The sequence below is a fragment of the Periplaneta americana genome, chromosome 14, assembly GCF_040183065.1.
Source record: "Periplaneta americana isolate PAMFEO1 chromosome 14, P.americana_PAMFEO1_priV1, whole genome shotgun sequence".
NCBI lineage: Eukaryota > Metazoa > Arthropoda > Insecta > Blattodea > Blattidae > Periplaneta > Periplaneta americana.
Genome location: NC_091130.1, coordinates 154000588 through 154018719, shown reverse-complemented (window position 1 = coordinate 154018719; position 18132 = coordinate 154000588). Strand labels below are relative to the sequence as shown.

At 35.2% G+C, this 18132-nt stretch overlaps 1 protein-coding gene across 1 annotated transcript in view; it reads left to right on the top strand.

The window, feature by feature from the left end:
• The window catches only part of tok (tolkin), a 225091-nt gene that overhangs the window by 172915 nt on the left and 34044 nt on the right, over positions 1–18132 (top strand). The window contains exons 6-10 of the mRNA XM_069846399.1: positions 2806–2912; positions 8262–8388; positions 10756–10980; positions 13424–13546; positions 16484–16629. Of these exons, the coding sequence (XP_069702500.1) occupies positions 2806–2912; positions 8262–8388; positions 10756–10980; positions 13424–13546; positions 16484–16629 (728 nt within the window). The remainder of the gene's footprint in view (positions 1–2805; positions 2913–8261; positions 8389–10755; positions 10981–13423; positions 13547–16483; positions 16630–18132) is intronic.

Below are 18132 nucleotides of genomic sequence, written 5' to 3'. Positions count from 1 at the left end.
CGTGTTCGGGGACAGTTCCGTTACATAGATATACATACTTTGTAGACAAAATACTTCACAAAAAAGCTCACATAAAGATGATAATAAAATTAGTAAATAATAATACTAATAATAACTGAGTGAAAACAGAGACGATGTTGAAATTGATGGATTAATATTAAATTATTATTAGTAGTATAATTAGTACAGGTCATGTTGCTATAGTAACCAAGATAAGATAGAAAAATACACTTAGGATAGAAATAAACTTGTTTTACAAGACATGGTACATAATATATATACAGGGAAGTCTGTCATATAAATTTTTTAATTCTGGATCTGAAAATTTCATTGCTTAAAATAGTCGATTCTGGATGAAATTTTATTATCGAATTATATAGACGTGGGCCATAATTTGTACTGTGTAGTAAAGCAGCAGATGTGAAATATTTAGGTTCAACTAATTTAAGAATTTCATTTCGTCTTGTATTATGAGCATGTGGCTGAGCTACAAATTTCATTCTAAATGCTGGGTAACTTTCGGTGCCGGACCCCGGACTCATTTCACCGGCATTTTGCCAAATATCCGGGCTCTAGCTATTACACTCATGAAAATTAGGAAACTCGGTTTGCTCGTTACCTAACAATTGACTCATGCCTTAACGTATAACATTATGAACTTGATTCGTAATATACTATTGCGATCGAGAGATCAAAGGACTCTGTAACAAAAGTTACCATCAAGTTCCTAGTACAACAGTGTTAATAAGAGTATACTCCCTTTCGGATCAGTTAATATTAATTAAATAAATAATTTAATAACAATTAATCCAGCTGTTTTCTTGTTGGTAACATATTAGTGCACTTAGGCCTACTTCCATAATAACATTTAATATGTTCAGAAGGTTTCTTCACGCTTTTGTCAATTACGTTGCTATTAATATTTTTTATTTAATTCATCACGATGATCAAAAAGATTTCAGTACCGGTACCATATTTGTTATCAACAATTTTGTTTGAAACAATGTTTTGCTATTCTTCCTGATGTAAAACCAACAGAGACACAAATGAGCAGGAATATCTGTTGCGAATTTGCACGCGTTTTTATCTCTTCTAGCAAATATGAACAGCCTGCTGTGTTCTTATCAGTTTCTCAGACGTTCTCTATTCCCAAGGCATTTATGCACAGCAGATATCACTCAGTATGAAAGTTTCTCTTATATTCAGATTCCTAGAAATCTCTCTCTCTCTTTGAGTTGCTGTTTACCTATGATAAACCGTTTCCCAGCCTTGGCCGCAAAAGACTAGCCCTTTGTTTACTTTATTCACCACAGACTAGCGAAATGTACCTTACGCTAAACCTCTCCATTTTTGCTATAATTCTTAAATTCTCAATTAAGTGGAGTAATATTTTTTCCTCTGAAAGATTTCGAAAGCTGCAAAGAAGATGAACTTTGAAAGGGGCCAATTCTTCTTTCTTTTTTTTTTTTTTTTTTCAGCGTGATACCTATTCGGAAAAATGTCCGTTACCATTTCTGTAATACTCCACGAACATCTTGTTCCTTAGCAACCAACAGGAAATAATAATAATAATAATAATAATAATAATAATAATAACAATAATAATAATAATAATAATAATAATCATCATCATCTTCCTTGCAGGTCTCCGTCTCCGTCCATCTTTTCAGGGGGCGTCCCAAAGATCGTCTTCCATGTGGTATATAGCGGAGAATTTGTCTTGGGAGTCTGGAACGGTCCATTCTATTGACATGGTTAAGCCATTTTTGCCTATAGTGGTTGAGATGTTCATAAATAGGTGTAATTTCGAATTCTTTTGTAATTAGTTCATTCCTTTTGTGGTCAAGCAAGCTGTAGCTGACAGTCCTCCTTAGAAATCTCATTTCCGCAGTTGTTAGGCGTTGAACATCTGAGTTTCGGACAGTCCAGGCCTCACTACCATACAAGGTGGCAATAAGGTGGCAACCCCACCACTGAACTTACTACTCCTCGGCTAGCAACCGATTAGTAGGACATTCATGTGCTTTCAAGTCTCCGAACAGAATAATAATAATAATAATAATAATAATAATAATAATAATAATAATAATAATAATAATAATAATACAAACTAGCTTCCAGGTGTAGCTCCCTGTGAAGCTGACTTGAATAATTTCAAGGGAAAAATTGTTCCGGAGCCGGGTATCGAGCCGGGACCTTTGGTTGAGCGCGTCAACGCTCTACCGATTGAACTACCCAGGAACTCTACCAGACCCAGGGTCAATTGTTCCCTTTTTATCCACATACCGTACCTCAACTGGGTTAACAAGACGTCAGAGACTCTGTATTGAGTGCACACCAAGATCTGTGTGACTTAAATTATTTGTGGTTTCCTTTCGAGGTGATTATGTTCCTAACAGACTTTTGGTTTTTCCATAGTATGCTGAAAATTAATATCTAGGTCTACAACGTTTCCAAACTACATACAAGGAAAATTGTAGGGCCTACGACCTGAAGGGTCACCATGTTTGATAAAATCAACATAAAAACTATATCGGTACTATTTTTCGTACCCTAAAAATCTAAGAAATTTACTAAAATTCGAAAAGACATAGTTCAGGGAATAATATCAAATTGTATGCGAATGTGCAGAAGTGTACATCGGCCAAACAGGCAGTCGGAGAGTTCTGACCAACTCTACGTGATCGAGTGATAGAGAACAGAAAAATTCTTTCTTTTCGTGTGTAGGCTATTTATAGATATGATGTTGACTTAAGTGTTGCCGAAAGTGGCTCTTAATTTATATGTTTGATTGTTTTCCGGAAGGCCAGGAGTACAACTTCAACAAGCTGACAGAAGAGGAGGTGAACTCGCTGAACCTGCCCTACGACTACGACTCCATCATGCACTACGCGCGGAATACCTTCTCCAAGGTCTGCTTGCTCCATTTCAGTCAGTTACTGTATTATCTTTAACTAGGCCTATAAAAATAAAATTAATACAATAAGTTCTTAGTGTTCCGCTCGTAATAGGTTTTCATTCACTTACACCTTTATCAATTCATCTATTCAATCACCCATTTTTTTATGTATAGAGTGTCCAACAAGTTCCGCATCATAGGGTAAATTATAATATCGTCACCTGAATGCAAGAACTAGGTAACTCGAAATTTGCGTTTTTTTAATTCTCTCTTTTATAGCGTAGAAAACATCGCACAAAATGTAATGCAAGATCTAAGTAACTGATCGAACGATACCAGAGACATCTATTTTACAATGTAACAAATAGGTAAAAGAAAACGAGACATACAGACGTGGACAAATTACGAAATACGAAATACGAAAAGCCTTAAATCCCATAAGGGCAACGGCCTCCTACAGGAGAGTGTAGGGTGAGCTGAAGGTCTACTACACTTGGGGAGCCAGTCCAAGAGAGCTTACACTATACTTACAAACTAAACACATAAACAAATTATACTAACTTAACACGAAAAACAATACAGACTAAACACATAAATTATGCAAACTAAACATCCACACAAAAATATGCAAACTGAACACATAAATTATAATCCGAACACAACTGTCCACACTAAACATACGATAAAAGAAAAAGAAAAAAATTGCACAAACTGAACACATACATAGTCTTAATTCACACACAAACCAAATACCAATTGCACACATAAATTGTACAGCCTAAACACCCATACTATCTAAACTAAACGCACAAAAACGATACAATTGAACACAAAAATTATACTAACTAAATACATGAACTATACCAACTACACACGGAGTCAAACTATCCAAACTAAAACACACAAAACCATACAATTGAACACAAAAATTATACTAACTAAATACCTGAACTATACCAACAACACACGGAGTCAAACTATCCAAACTAAAACACACAAAACCATACAATTGAACACAAAAATTATACTAACTAAATACATGAACTATACCAACTACACACGGAGTCAAACTATCCAAACTAAAACACACAAAACCATACAATTGAACACAAAAATTATACTAACTAAATACCTGAACTATACCAACTACACACGGAGTCAAACTATCCAAACTAAAACACACAAAACCATACAACTGGACACAAAAATTATACTAACTAAATACATGAACTATATCAACTACACACGGAGTCAAACTATCCAAACTAAAACACACAAAACCATACAATTGAACACAAAAATTATACTAACTAAATACCTGAACTATATCAACTACACACGGAGTCAAACTATCCAAACTAAAACACACAAAACCATACAATTGAACACAAAAATTACACTAACTAAATACATGAACTATACCAACTACACACGGAGTCAAACTATCCAAACTAAAACACACAAAACCATACAATTGAACACAAGAATTATACTAACTAAATACATGAACTATACCAACTACACACGGAGTCAAACTATCCAAACTAAAACACACAAAACCATACAATTGAACACAGAAATTATACTAACTAAATACCTGAACTATACCAACTACACACGGAGTCAAACTATCCAAACTAAAACACACAAAACCATACAATTGAACACAAGAATTATACTAACTAAATACATGAACTATACCAACTACACACGGAGTCAAACTATCCAAACTAAAACACACAAAACCATACAATTGAACACAAAAATTATACTAACTAAATACCTGAACTATACCAACTATACACGGAGTCAAACTATCCAAACTAAAACACACAAAACCATACAATTGAACACAAGAATTATACTAACTAAATACATGAACTGTACCAACTACACACGGAGTCAAACTATCCAAACTAAAACACACAAAACCATACAATTGAACACAGAAATTATACTAACTAAATACATGAACTATACCAACTACACACGGAGTCAAACTATCCAAACTAAAGCACACAAAACCATACAATTGAACACAAAAATTATACTAACTAAATACATGAACTATACCAACTACACACGGAGTCAAACTATCCAAACTAAAACACACAAAACCATACAATTGAACACAAAAATTATACTAACTAAATACCTGAACTATACCAACTACACACGGAGTCAAACTATCCAAACTAAAACACACAAAACCATACTACTGAACACAAAAATTATACTAATTAAATACATGAACTATACCAACTACACACGGAGTCAAACTATCCAAACTAAAGCACACAAAACCATACAATTGAACACAAAAATTATACTAACTAAATACCTGAACTATACCAACTACACACGGAGTCAAACTATCCAAACTAAAACACACAAAACCATACTACTGAACACAAAAATTATACTAACTAAATACATGAACTATACCAACTACACACGGAGTCAAACTATCCAAACTAAAACACACAAAACCATACTACTGAACACAAAAATTATACTAACTAAATACATGAACTATACCAACTACACACGGAGTCAAACTGTCCAAACTAAAACACACAAAACCATACTGCTGAACACACAAATTATACTAACTAAATACATGAACTGTACCAACTACGCACGGAGTCAAACTATCCAAACTAAAACACACAAAACCATACCACTGAACACAAAAATTATACTAACTAAATACATGAACTATACCAACTATACACGGAATCAAACTAATTAAACTGACACACAAAAAAATAACTATATAAACAATACACAACTAGACAAATTATTAGACTAAATTAATTATATGTGCAACGAAGCTGTATTTATCGGCAGAAATAATGAACAAAAATGTATTTTGCACAGATATAATGAACAGAAAATTGAGTCTGGAGGTTACTAATATTTTGTGAACATTCCCTTATTCTTTATTAACACGTTCATTTTGTCAGGGATGCTGGAAACCAAAGTTTGACACTTTCTTTGAATATCAGCATCATTTAGCCAGATATCAGACAGTGCTTAAATGAGTCCATGTTTTGTTGTAAGCCTCTTTTTGTTCACTTTGTGCTTCAGTATAGATCACAGATTTTCAATTTCGTTCATGTCCGGTCTTCTTGCAGGCCATGGGAGAACAGACTGTTGAATATCTTCTGCGGTATATTATTAAAACACCAGTAGTACCAACACAGCCAGACAGAATATACTTAACCATTGAAAAAATATACCAGAAGATGTAAACAATCATATTTACAACAAAAGAGACTCTGTGAATTATGCTGATACTTGATACGATTAATTTTATTACGTTTTCAAGAAAAACGTTTTAGTCTAATAATTTGTCCACGTCTGTATTCCTTAGTGTAATAAATAAGTAAATAGGCAATGTCACAAAATAGAAAAAATCAAGTTACCTAGTTCTTGCATTCAGGTGACGATATGTGCTCGATATGAGCGCCTACAAGTTCCTAACATGTCTGGAAGCGAAGCTTCATGCTATTGAGAATGCTGTCTAACATATCACGGTGGTTTCACGACACTTTTACTCGATCCGTCTTCGTAGATGTTGCATATCGCGAATCTTCACTTCGTAGATCTTTTCCTTCAGATAACCCCATAAGGTAGAGTCAATGGAGTTTAAGTCTGGAGACCTTGGAGACCATTATCTGGGTCCTCTGCGTCCCATCCATGGGTTACGAAAGGTCTCGTCGAGCCACTCCGCACACTACAAATTTTATAATATCGCCTAAGATGCGGACTTGTCGGACACCCTGTAGTTACATACAGAGGGTTCTCCATATGTACAAAGTGTTCTCTTTTTGCTTCAGTATATTTTTGACATCTCTGGAGATTGTTCTGAAACACTCGACTAATCTCTTCATCCGTTATCTTCAAAATGACATCGCATATTTCCTTCCAATTTTTGCATAAACTAAGATTTTAAAACAGCCACCGGCGTATCTCAGGCGATAGCGCGTTTACATGCTGGTCCGGAACTGCACTCGGGCGTGGGTTCGATTCCCGCTTGGGTTGATTACCAGGTTGGGTTTTTTCCGAGGTTTTCTCCAACCGTAAGACGAATGTCAGGTAATCTATGGCTAATCCTCGGTCTCATCTCGCATTCGTCAATTCCACTGGCGCTAAATAATCCAGCACTTGATACAGCGTCGTTAAATAAGACTATAAAATTTGCTGCTGCTTGTTATTTATCACTCTCAAACAAATACAAAAAGCACAGTTGCTTGCACTACGTTACTCACGATTGTGTAATCCCTTCAGTGTTACCAAACAATTAGAAAAAACGCAATAGCTTGCACTACACTACCCACAAATGAGAATTCCTTTCAGTGTTCTCAATTAGGAAAAAATTGCAATAGTTTGCATTACACTACGCTCGGTTGAGTAACTTCTTAAATATTTTCTAAAAATTAGAAAAAAAAAAAATACAATAGCTTGCACTACACTACGCACGAATGTGTAATCCCTTCGGTTTTCTCAAGTAATTGGAAAAGACACAATAGTTTGCAGTATATTAAGCACGAATGAGTCAATCCGTGCAGGTCTGAACATACTGAGGTGAACTGCACGCATGCAACGCCCTTGTACTTCAGCTTGTACAACAAGCACGCTATGGAAGGCAACGTTTCTATGATGTCGTCGTATACAGAGGACTCTGTATTAACATAACTTTAGGTATTAATTTAGTTTATTCATTCATTTATTTTCGTATACATGTTTCTTTTATTAATTAAGGTTATTTTATGATTTAATTTATGTTATTTATAAATATTTATATCACTTTAATTAGTTCATTTTATTAGCCTATCGCCATCCTCGATGGATAGCATGTGCGCTTCCTAACCAAGCGGCCCGTGGTTCGATTCCCGGCGACAGCAGAAATTTATCTCCATTGAATAGGAGTGTCTTGCATATTTATTTTAATCAATTATATTTGGAATTAAAGTGACATCAAAACCTTTTCCCTTGCATTTTTAACTATGTCCTGATTGTACCTATGCAGTGTAAAATATTACCATGGCAACTGAAACTTACTGTTAAGCAAAGCCTGCATGGTAAACTTACAGTCAAAAAACAAGCTACAATAAAAATGTAAAGAAAGAGTTTTTGATGTCACTGTATATTAACCGCATTAACTTTGTATCTTCGGCAACAAAGATTTCCCCTTCCCACCCCTTCCACTACCATGTCAGAGTAGCGCGTATAAAACATTGCAATGGCGTACTGGCTCTAATTTTCAACTTCCTTGTTTCTTTTCATCTTAATTTTAAACTGTTAAAGGAATGTATTCAAGTTATTGGATGTATTGTACTATTGACTGGTTGTACAGGGCACATACCTGGATACGATCCTGCCGCTGGAGAGGTACGCCAACAAGAGGAGGCCCGAAATAGGACAGCGTATTCGTCTGAGTGAAGGGGACATCGCTCAAACCAATTTGCTCTACAAATGCTTCCGTGAGTTACACAACTGGTTTAAATCCTGGTTGGGACAAGTTAATTGGTTGGAAGTTTTTCCGAAGTTTTCTCCCGCAACCAATTAAAACAAAATTGCTGGATAACTTTCAGCATCTCCTTGCTTTAGTTCCCTTAAATTGACTGAGCATATTGGGAATTAAATCAATGGTTTTCCCAAAACAATTTTATGTAAAATAATTTTTATCTCGAAAAGGTTGTATTAAACGTTTTTGTTTGAGATATTTCAAAGAATAACCCCCTGAAATTAATGACATTACTTACGGCTCACCCTGTATATACAGGGTGTAACAGAATAACTATTCCTGATGTTCTGATGTGATAGAGGACATGAAATAAACATTTATTCTTAATAAAGTAGTGTCCGGAAATGCTTCGTATAAAAGACAGAGCTCACATTATGGCTGCATTTGTTTCAGCTGTTCTTGTTACCATGGAAATAATAATCGAAGTCAGTTTATTGTTGTATGTCATGTCACAAAATATCGTCTGTGAGATCTGTTTAAGTTCATGGTACTAGAACGCATCGGTATACAAATATTGAACTTGCAGACATGCATAAGGCATTTGAAGCAGCTTACGCAATGCTAAATTGGCAAAGAATCTGTGAGGAGCAACAACTTCAACGCCATATTCCATATTAATATAAACATGATCTTTGAACACGACGGTGCACCCGTACATTTCTACTTAAATTGTCGAAATTATTTAAATGTACATTTTCCGAATAGTTGGATAGGGAGGGCAGGTCCAGTTGCTTGGCCGGCACATTCCCCAGACATGACTCCAGTTGATTTTTGTGTTTGGGGTCATATTAAATCAATTGTTTATGAAACACCCATCGACATAGCAAAGAATTTATTAGTTGCTAGAATTATTCTTGCTTTTCATGGTCTTCGTCACCGATCACAGATATTTCGAGGTATTCGTTCTATCATACGACATTATACAGGGACATCATTTTACTTTTTACTAACATTTTTAATATTAACTTGCCTATACCTCTGGATCAACGCCGTTTCCTACCCCCTTCCACGACTGGAGTTCGATGCTACTGGCGTAATATACAAACAAATCACTTTACTGGGTATAGGAGGGAAGAAAAGTAGTTCGTCCATTTACGTAAACTAGGAAATATTGCGCTTTTGAGTTTGATCATTTTCATTAGGTTTTTGTTTAATCAAAATACAGTACAGTATTAACAATGAGTGTTTTTACTCACGAACTGAGCTGTCTATGCGGACGTATTCATTATGCAGTGTATATTATACTGTCTACAGCACATTAGCGTACAATATAGAGAATGAAGTTAAATTGAAAAATAATCATAATATGGATATTTAAACACTTTTTTTAAAATGGTGGCCGTTCATTTCGATACAGGCTTCAGTTCTAATGTGCATATTATCGCACTATATACTATTGTACCTAATTCCAATTACCAGTTTCGTCTTTCGTACTAGTAACTCATGTTGAAATAATTCTGTACCTACTCTATAAAAAAGTGCCTTACGCACTGCAAATTCAATCTGCCCGATCCGAAAAGATAAAATTACTCAGACATACTATCTACTGTCCGTCCAAGTGGTTATGTCGCAGGATCGTAGAAAGGGAAGAAATCATGTGACAGTTAATTACTTAACGAGGCCCTTTTATTTAAGTTATTTTAAACAGTTGTATAATATTACGTAGACGTCCAATTTCTAACAGAAATTAATTTTCTCAGAAAAGAGCTAAGACAGCCCGGCCACTAGCTGGCGAATAAAAGCTGATGGGGGAAACCGGGATACGACGTAGGCAAATGGACGACAGTACCTGTGCGAAAATGATTCAATATTGAAAGCTCTTTCGTCACTGGAAAACGCGAACATATTTTTGGAACGTACTGTTTACTATGACCGTAAGGCTACTATGACTGTATAAGTGATCTTGGATCTGTGTGGAGGACGGTTGAACTTCATTAGCAGAAGGGGTGGAAGTGAAGTACATTCAAAAACTCAGGTACAATAAAAATTGAAGTAAAAATAAAATGATGTCCCTGTACTTTGTGTGTCAACAATGGTGGTCGCAATTTTGAACACTTCCTATAGTTTGTCAATACGATTTTCTTAATATCTGGTAGTAGATAAAAAAAAAGTTACTGTGTAACCATAGAAAGTGAATAAAGTAACTTTCCATGTTGAGATTCTTTCATTTTTTTCTTTCATATGACTAGCACTTGAAAACGAAGCATTTCTGGACATTATTAAGGAAAAAATGTTTAATTTCATGTCATGTTTCACATCAGAAAATTAGGAGTAGTTATTCTGGTACGCCCTGTATATAGTTTATAATGTTGACGTGGCACAGGCTGCGGGCGGACCTACCAGGAGAACTCGGGGACGTTCTCGTCGCCGTCGCACCCCAACTCCAGCCCGCCGGTGGAGGGCGAGCGCTGCGAGTGGCGGATCACGGCCACGCACGGGGAGCGCATCGTGCTCAACATCACGGAGCTGGACGTCTTCAGCTCCGACAACTGCAGGTCCGACTACCTGGAGGTGCGCGACGGGTACTGGCACAAGTCGCCTGTGCTGGGTGCGTAGCCAACCTACAACCATCGACAAAATAATAATAATAATAATAATAATAATAATAATAATAATAATAATAATAATAATGCATATATGTATTTATTCACACTGCAAATGGGTAAATACCAATGTCAGTGGTAACTAATTACACTCAATAATGACAATTAATAATAAACGTAATTAATAATAAATTACTAATAATACTACTAATAATAATAATAATAATTAGTACCAATAATAAATAACAAGGAGCATCCTAAATTAAATGAAGCACGATCACTTAAAATAACATCTAAAGTAAATCTAAATTGTATCTTAACCCTAAGTTCGAACTAAAACCCACGAGTATGATATGTTCATACCTGCACAAGTACCTTTCAACACTACACTCATTTCACTGTCAACTCACTCACTGCACTGGAACTGCGATGCTATCCTGATTTCACTAACACTTCAAAAACATTTCACTATTCAAATACTTTGCTCTGCCACTATGACCTTTAGAGCTTCACTGACAGAAACACACTTCACTTACACAACACACTTCACTGACACAACATATTTCACTGACACAACACACTTCACACTTCACTGATACAACACACTTCTTCGCTGATACAACACTTCAATAACAAAATATCAATTACACCCTTTAAATACTATGTATAATTACCGTCTATTAGTAAAGTCCTTAAGCTTATTTTTAAATACATTTTTGGTTATTGGTAAAGCCTTTAATAAGTCTGCAGGTAAAGCATTCCAGTCCCTGATAGTACGATTGAGAAAAGAAAACTTTCCAGTGTCCGTCCTCTGCCTTCTTTCCCTCAATTTATATGAGTGGTCGTTCCTTGAAGAGTAATTTGACGGCTGCAACCTACTTTTTATTTCTCTCCAGGGAGGCTCACCTCTGTATGTTTTGAACAGTGCGCATAATCGAATTCGCTTTCTCCGGTCCTTGAGTGTGTCCCATTTTAATGGTGAATTATTACGACAACACTTGAGAGCCCGTTTTTGAATCTTTTCCAGTGTCTTAATATGTTCTAGTCTGTAAGGATCCCAACATGCAGCACCATATTCCATTACTGGACGTACTAGTGATTTATATGCAATCCCTTTGGATTTATCAGAGTCTTTTCTTAGTACCCTCATCACAAAGTGTAACGCTCTCCATGCTTTTCCCGCTGTATCAGTAACGCGTTCCTTCCAGCCAAAATCGCTGCTAAAATAATATAATAATAATAATAATAATAATAATAATAATAATAATAATAAATTATTATATAAATATTATATATGATAATTAATAATAATATAATAATAATAATAATAATAATAATAATAATAATAATGTTTTGCTGGAAATAGGCCTACTTTAGTAATCCAGTATTAACAGTGAACCCTGTAAAGTAACTGAGCGGACTCACGACATAATTCTTGGCCAGAATTTATATGCACAAAGTCTGAAAATTGCGTAATAAAAAGAAAAATGCAAAAGCTTGTAAACTCCAATTTTTTGCACAATTTATTATCTTTCTAAGAAAGCAAAATGTGAATTGTATGTCAAGATGTAATTTGTGTTGTATGACTTTCAACTGAGCAGTAAAAATAATACTGGGTGTTCATTTCAAAGTGTGTCATGACGTCACTGTTGTTGGGTCACCGATTTGAAGCGAGTTTCAGCTTATATGTTAGAGAAGTTGCCTATTATTTAAGGCGTTCTTCAATCTGAACTTGACAACTTGTACGGTATAACTTGAACGTCGTAGCAACAGATGGCGGTCTGTACGGTCTGTGTGCTACCATAACCTCTTTCGAACTGTGTTTTGCGCCGGCAAGTCGTACGCAGGGTATTTGTTATCATCGGTTGCGTACGGTAACATTCCACAACACAAATCATATGGTCCGTGTCCATGTTGACCGTCGAAGTTAATGTCAACAAATACGTAAGTAATCGTCTTAACCCTCTCCCCATATCCCGACAGTACGTATTTCCAAACAGTTCACATTCCTGGCACTACCGGCGTTACCGTACGTATCGGCACCTACTCTTCAGAATGAACGCTGTACTTGCTAGCCAACTTCTCTGCCTCTTAGATTATACACCTGAGCTGCGGAAGTGTAGGAAGATTGAATTCTCTAGGCTCATCAGCTAGCCACATGACGGCATACAGCGAGCCAAGACACATTTTGAACTGAACACCCAGTATATTATGCTTTGGGCATAGGAATTCTGGCTCTAACGAATTGTACATGCTCATAAGCTCTGTAAGTCTATCCAACATCATATTCGATAGTGACTATAACCTGTCCTCTTGTAAGTCTATTTAAGAATTTAAGAATAATTTCTTGTGACGAAAATGCTCCGACCTAACCAGAGCTAGGCAATTCTGAAAATGGTTTTACGATGAGTATTTAAGATCAGTATCCAACCAAACTGTTGTCTACAGGTCGCTACTGCGGCAGTGGTCGCATACACAATCCAGTGATCTCTACTGGCAGCAGGATGCTGGTCACTTACATCACTTCCACACGCCAGAACGGACATCGTGGCTTCACGGCGAACTACGAAGGTATGCAAGTGTCTCATGTACATTTCGTTCTGATTAAAAGCATTTTACATTGTCCATACTGATTTGTAAAGAATCCGTTTCCAGTTTCTGACAAAAATTTCTTTTGGTTTTCGTGTAATATCCACGATTTTATCGTATCCACATGCTGTAGGCCTATATGCCGATACGGAATTTATTTCGTGAGTTTTCAAAATTTCCACAACACCTAAAAAGAAAGGCAGTTAAACCTAAGTTCAAATTTCCCTCATTACCAGAATTTGACTAGACAATTGATTTAAACTCATTATCATTTGTACACATTAGACCTATTTCATCACAGTGGAGGAGGGAAAGCATGAACTGTATGAGACAAAGGAAAGGGTGAAATTTACTGGAACTGTACACTGGGCTACGAAAGAAATGCCGATACGAAATTATATCCTTTTTCGATGACTGTAGCGAACATAGCGAGATAGAAAGCTATTTTCCTGAGGTTAGTTTTTAAAAACATATAATTACGACTTTTATAACATGTTCACGTTATTATTTTTAATATGAATTGATTTTAAATTATTCATATACTTTTATTTTACAACTAAGAATACTACACGACAATAGTGAAACCAAATACCTTACTATAATAATACCGGACAGCTGTATTGAGTGTGAAATATCGCGGACCTGACATCTAGCGGAGAGGGATGGAATTACGTCCACAAATATTAACTTAGCGGGATTCGGACTATTGTTTTTAAAACGTGTGTTACTAATGTGGAATTATATATGAAACACTTAAGAAATGTTGAATAGTATTTAATGTAAAATTATTACCTTATATCAGAGCTGCATATTATGAGAATATTGCATACTTCATATTACTTTCCGTAATTATTAATTGTTACATTTTTTTTCTTTGCCTTAGTGAGATAAAATCAATTCTGATATTAGGAATGAATTTACAATAATGCTTCATATACCCATTGCTGACGACTGCAAAAATAAAAATGGTAGTATTCTGATGCTTGTAATAATTAGTAAAGCATGTGGACAACAATAAAACTTAATTTGATAAAACCTTAAAATTTCCAATATATTTTAATTTCTATTCATTTATTAGATCTAAATAAAAAAGCTAATTTTTATTGTTCTATCAACACAGAGACAAGGGCATTAGGCCTAATAACGAATTTTATTGACTCACGTTTTATGAACTGTCGGAAATCGAAAGTACGATTTGAAGCAATTTGTAATGCTGCAATTGTCACAATTATAAACAGCACATATACACCCTGACATTTTAACACTAGTACTAATTAATAAAACTATTAACTAGCCCAGCAACAATATACATTGCAGTTGATTACAGCTTGTTTCGTGAGTATCTCCACACTGGCAGGTAGGTAGCAGCACCAGCGTCGTTCGCACGCAAAACTGCTAGCTGTCCGGTATTATTATAGTAAGGTATTTGGTGAAACTGCAGTTTATATAGTATTCCACAGCCTTCCTTATTATCTATAGATGTCATTGTTACAATCTATATTTGCGATCAGTTACGTTTCATATTGTATTAAAAAACAAGTATCAATTTTATTATAAATATAAATATAAAATGTTATTATAAATACAGATACAGAACTAAAAATTGAATCTAATTGAAACATTTGACTACACATTTATCCTTTGCATGGAATGAAAACTCTTTAGAAAATTCAGGCCAGTTCAGATGAGTTTGTATAATTATTTCATATATAATTTATTTGTAGTTTGTTGAATACACACACGAACAAGCTGAATCATATAACCACAGTCTAGTATAGACAGTCACGAAGCTCAATACGTAGTAAATATGCATCCATAGATAGTTGCTCGCAACTAAGATCGCTAATATCGCTAATATCGCCTCATTACAGACAATGCGAAATAGTACTGGCAGAGTCTATTGTTTCTAGCACCCTCACAACTCAAGCTTCGTCACTGTATATAGTAGGCTGTGATATAATGATAACAGAGCAATAATAGTGGTTATATGCAGTGCCTTCTGTGTATCTCTATTTCTAATTTAACAACAATTAAATTTAACAAAAAAAAAGCCGCCCTAATTAAGGGTTCGAATAGATCGGCCTACTAATCAATTCATAAAGAATAATCATGAAAACCAATTGTGTGACAATTTGAAAGGAAAAAGAAAACATTAAGATAAATGATACGAAAACATAGTAAATAATTTACAATAAAAGTTTATTGGGTACAAATGATTACTAATTATAGCTAAGGATGATTTTAACACTATGGCATCAATCGTTGCATCAGAAATTTTAAATTGTTTAAGTTGATTTAAAGTTTCTCGTGGGATCGTGCCACGGGCACCGAACATGAGCCCAAAAACTGTCCAATGTGTGATGTGGTATTGTGCTCCGAGATGCTGACAACAAGGGACTTGTTTTTCACAACACAGCTCTTGTGGCTGTTGCTCATGCATCTCGAAACGGATTGTGGGATCAAGAATGACATCCTTATCCTTCTGCCGATCAATTATGATGATATCAGCCCGTCTAGTAGAGCCATCAGAAGAGACGCAACCAACCTCCTCAGAAACCTCATAGGAAGCGTTCTGGCGGATTGAAGCTGCGATGAGAGAACGAACCGTATTATGTCTGTTGATTCGGAGCAATTCTCCGTGATGGCAGAACCCCAAGACGTGAGGAAGCGTTTCCTAAGCGAAGTACTCGTAACACGATAATATTTCAAATCGATAGAGACTTCGACTCTGCATTTCTTTTGCAGCCCAGTGTACGTTATAGCAGGGGGCTGTGATAATTTCGTCGTTCACATGTCTCATTTCTCACGTTTTTTTTTAAGTTGAATAACATTATTTTATCTACGAGCCTACGCTAGACACAAAATGTGTTATTATTTTGCAGGATGTCTTACATTCTATTTTCTCGTACATTATTGCAGCTGTGTGCGGTGGTCATTTGGAGATGGGTGAAGGCCACCTGGAGTCCCCCAACTACCCGGAGGACTACCAAGCAAACAAGGAGTGTGTGTGGAAGCTAAGTGTGCCTCAGGACTACCAGGTGGCCTTGAAGTTCGAGTCATTCGAGGTGAGAGTAAACAAATTATTTATAACTGTGGAGGAGATGCTCTCAAAGAAGTTCAAACCAGATGGGAAGGATTTTCTTTCCGATTTTTATTTCCTCACTAGCCGTACCCGTGCGCTCCGCTGCACTCGTTAGAAATAAATATAAAGTAATTACATAATTAAAATAGGACGTTTGATCCAGGGAACATTCGTGTTTGATAGAAGGATAAATCGTTTAATATGTTACTTAATTTAAATTGTATTTAAAATATTAAAATGCGATCATTTTGATCCAGAGACCACTCATTTGGTGCAATGACAATTCCTTTAACATGTTTCTTAATTTTTATTACCAATTATTTTTGGAAAAGCGAAAATTAACAGAAACATTTTGGCTACAGATTTATTATTATGTTTATATTATATTATGAAAAAGTGTGTTGATAACGGATGTACTCGAATTAGAAAGTTTTTAATTTGTTGTGGGAGCTCTTGAATCTCAGGAGGAACAACTTTTACAACAGCGCAACATAATCTGCTTGGCTCATTACCCAATTTTTTTGCATTGTATTTATTGCAGATGTATTTTATGTATTTTAACACGATTCAATTGAGCACAGTTAAAATTTGAATTATAAAATAATGGATTGCTAAGCTAACGTACTATTACTGCATACTAAATCAATACACTCTTGTTGTTCGTTAATTCTCTGAGATAAAAATGAATATGTTCATAAACATTATTTTAATAAATACAGGAAATGAATATACAGAATAACCTATAAGTTTTCAGTGCATAAGAAGCTATTTTAATCTTACCTGTCCTCAATTCACTCACAAGTTACTGTAATAACATTATAGCATTATGTCCATCCAGAGAAACTACACTTTCCAATGATGAAATAATAATTAATTACACAAATCGCTTAATTTAGCTTCCGATATTGCTTCATACAAACACAGAAAATTGTCTGTAGGCTATGTTTCATAGCTTTCGATTGTTGTGTCCAAGGCCCCTTATAGACGAAGTCATTTGTTTTTTATTTCAATACACCGCCTTAGATGGCAGTTATTTTAATTTTAAAACTCATTTATCTCATTAAATATCAGTCCTATAAAAATTTTTCAGAGAATAAAACTTATCAGAAATCATTTTTAAAGAAACTTTTGTTATGTAACATATTTCACAAAAATCAATAATAAGCGAGATATTTCGATTTATTTAATTCGGACCCCCTTATAACCCCCCTTTTAAATAACGTATTTTGAATGCCATATAGCCTATAATCTAAGTTACATCGAACTTAATTTATATTCCAATTTTCATCGAAATCCGTTCAGCCATTATCGCGTGAAAAGGTAACAAACATACAGACAGATAGACAGACAGACATACAAACAAAAATTTCAAAAAAGCGATTTTCGGTTTCAGGGTGGTTAATTATATATGTTAGGGCCAATTATTACTTTTGGAAAATCGAAAATTACCAGAAAAATTTCGGCTACAGATTTATTATTAGTATAG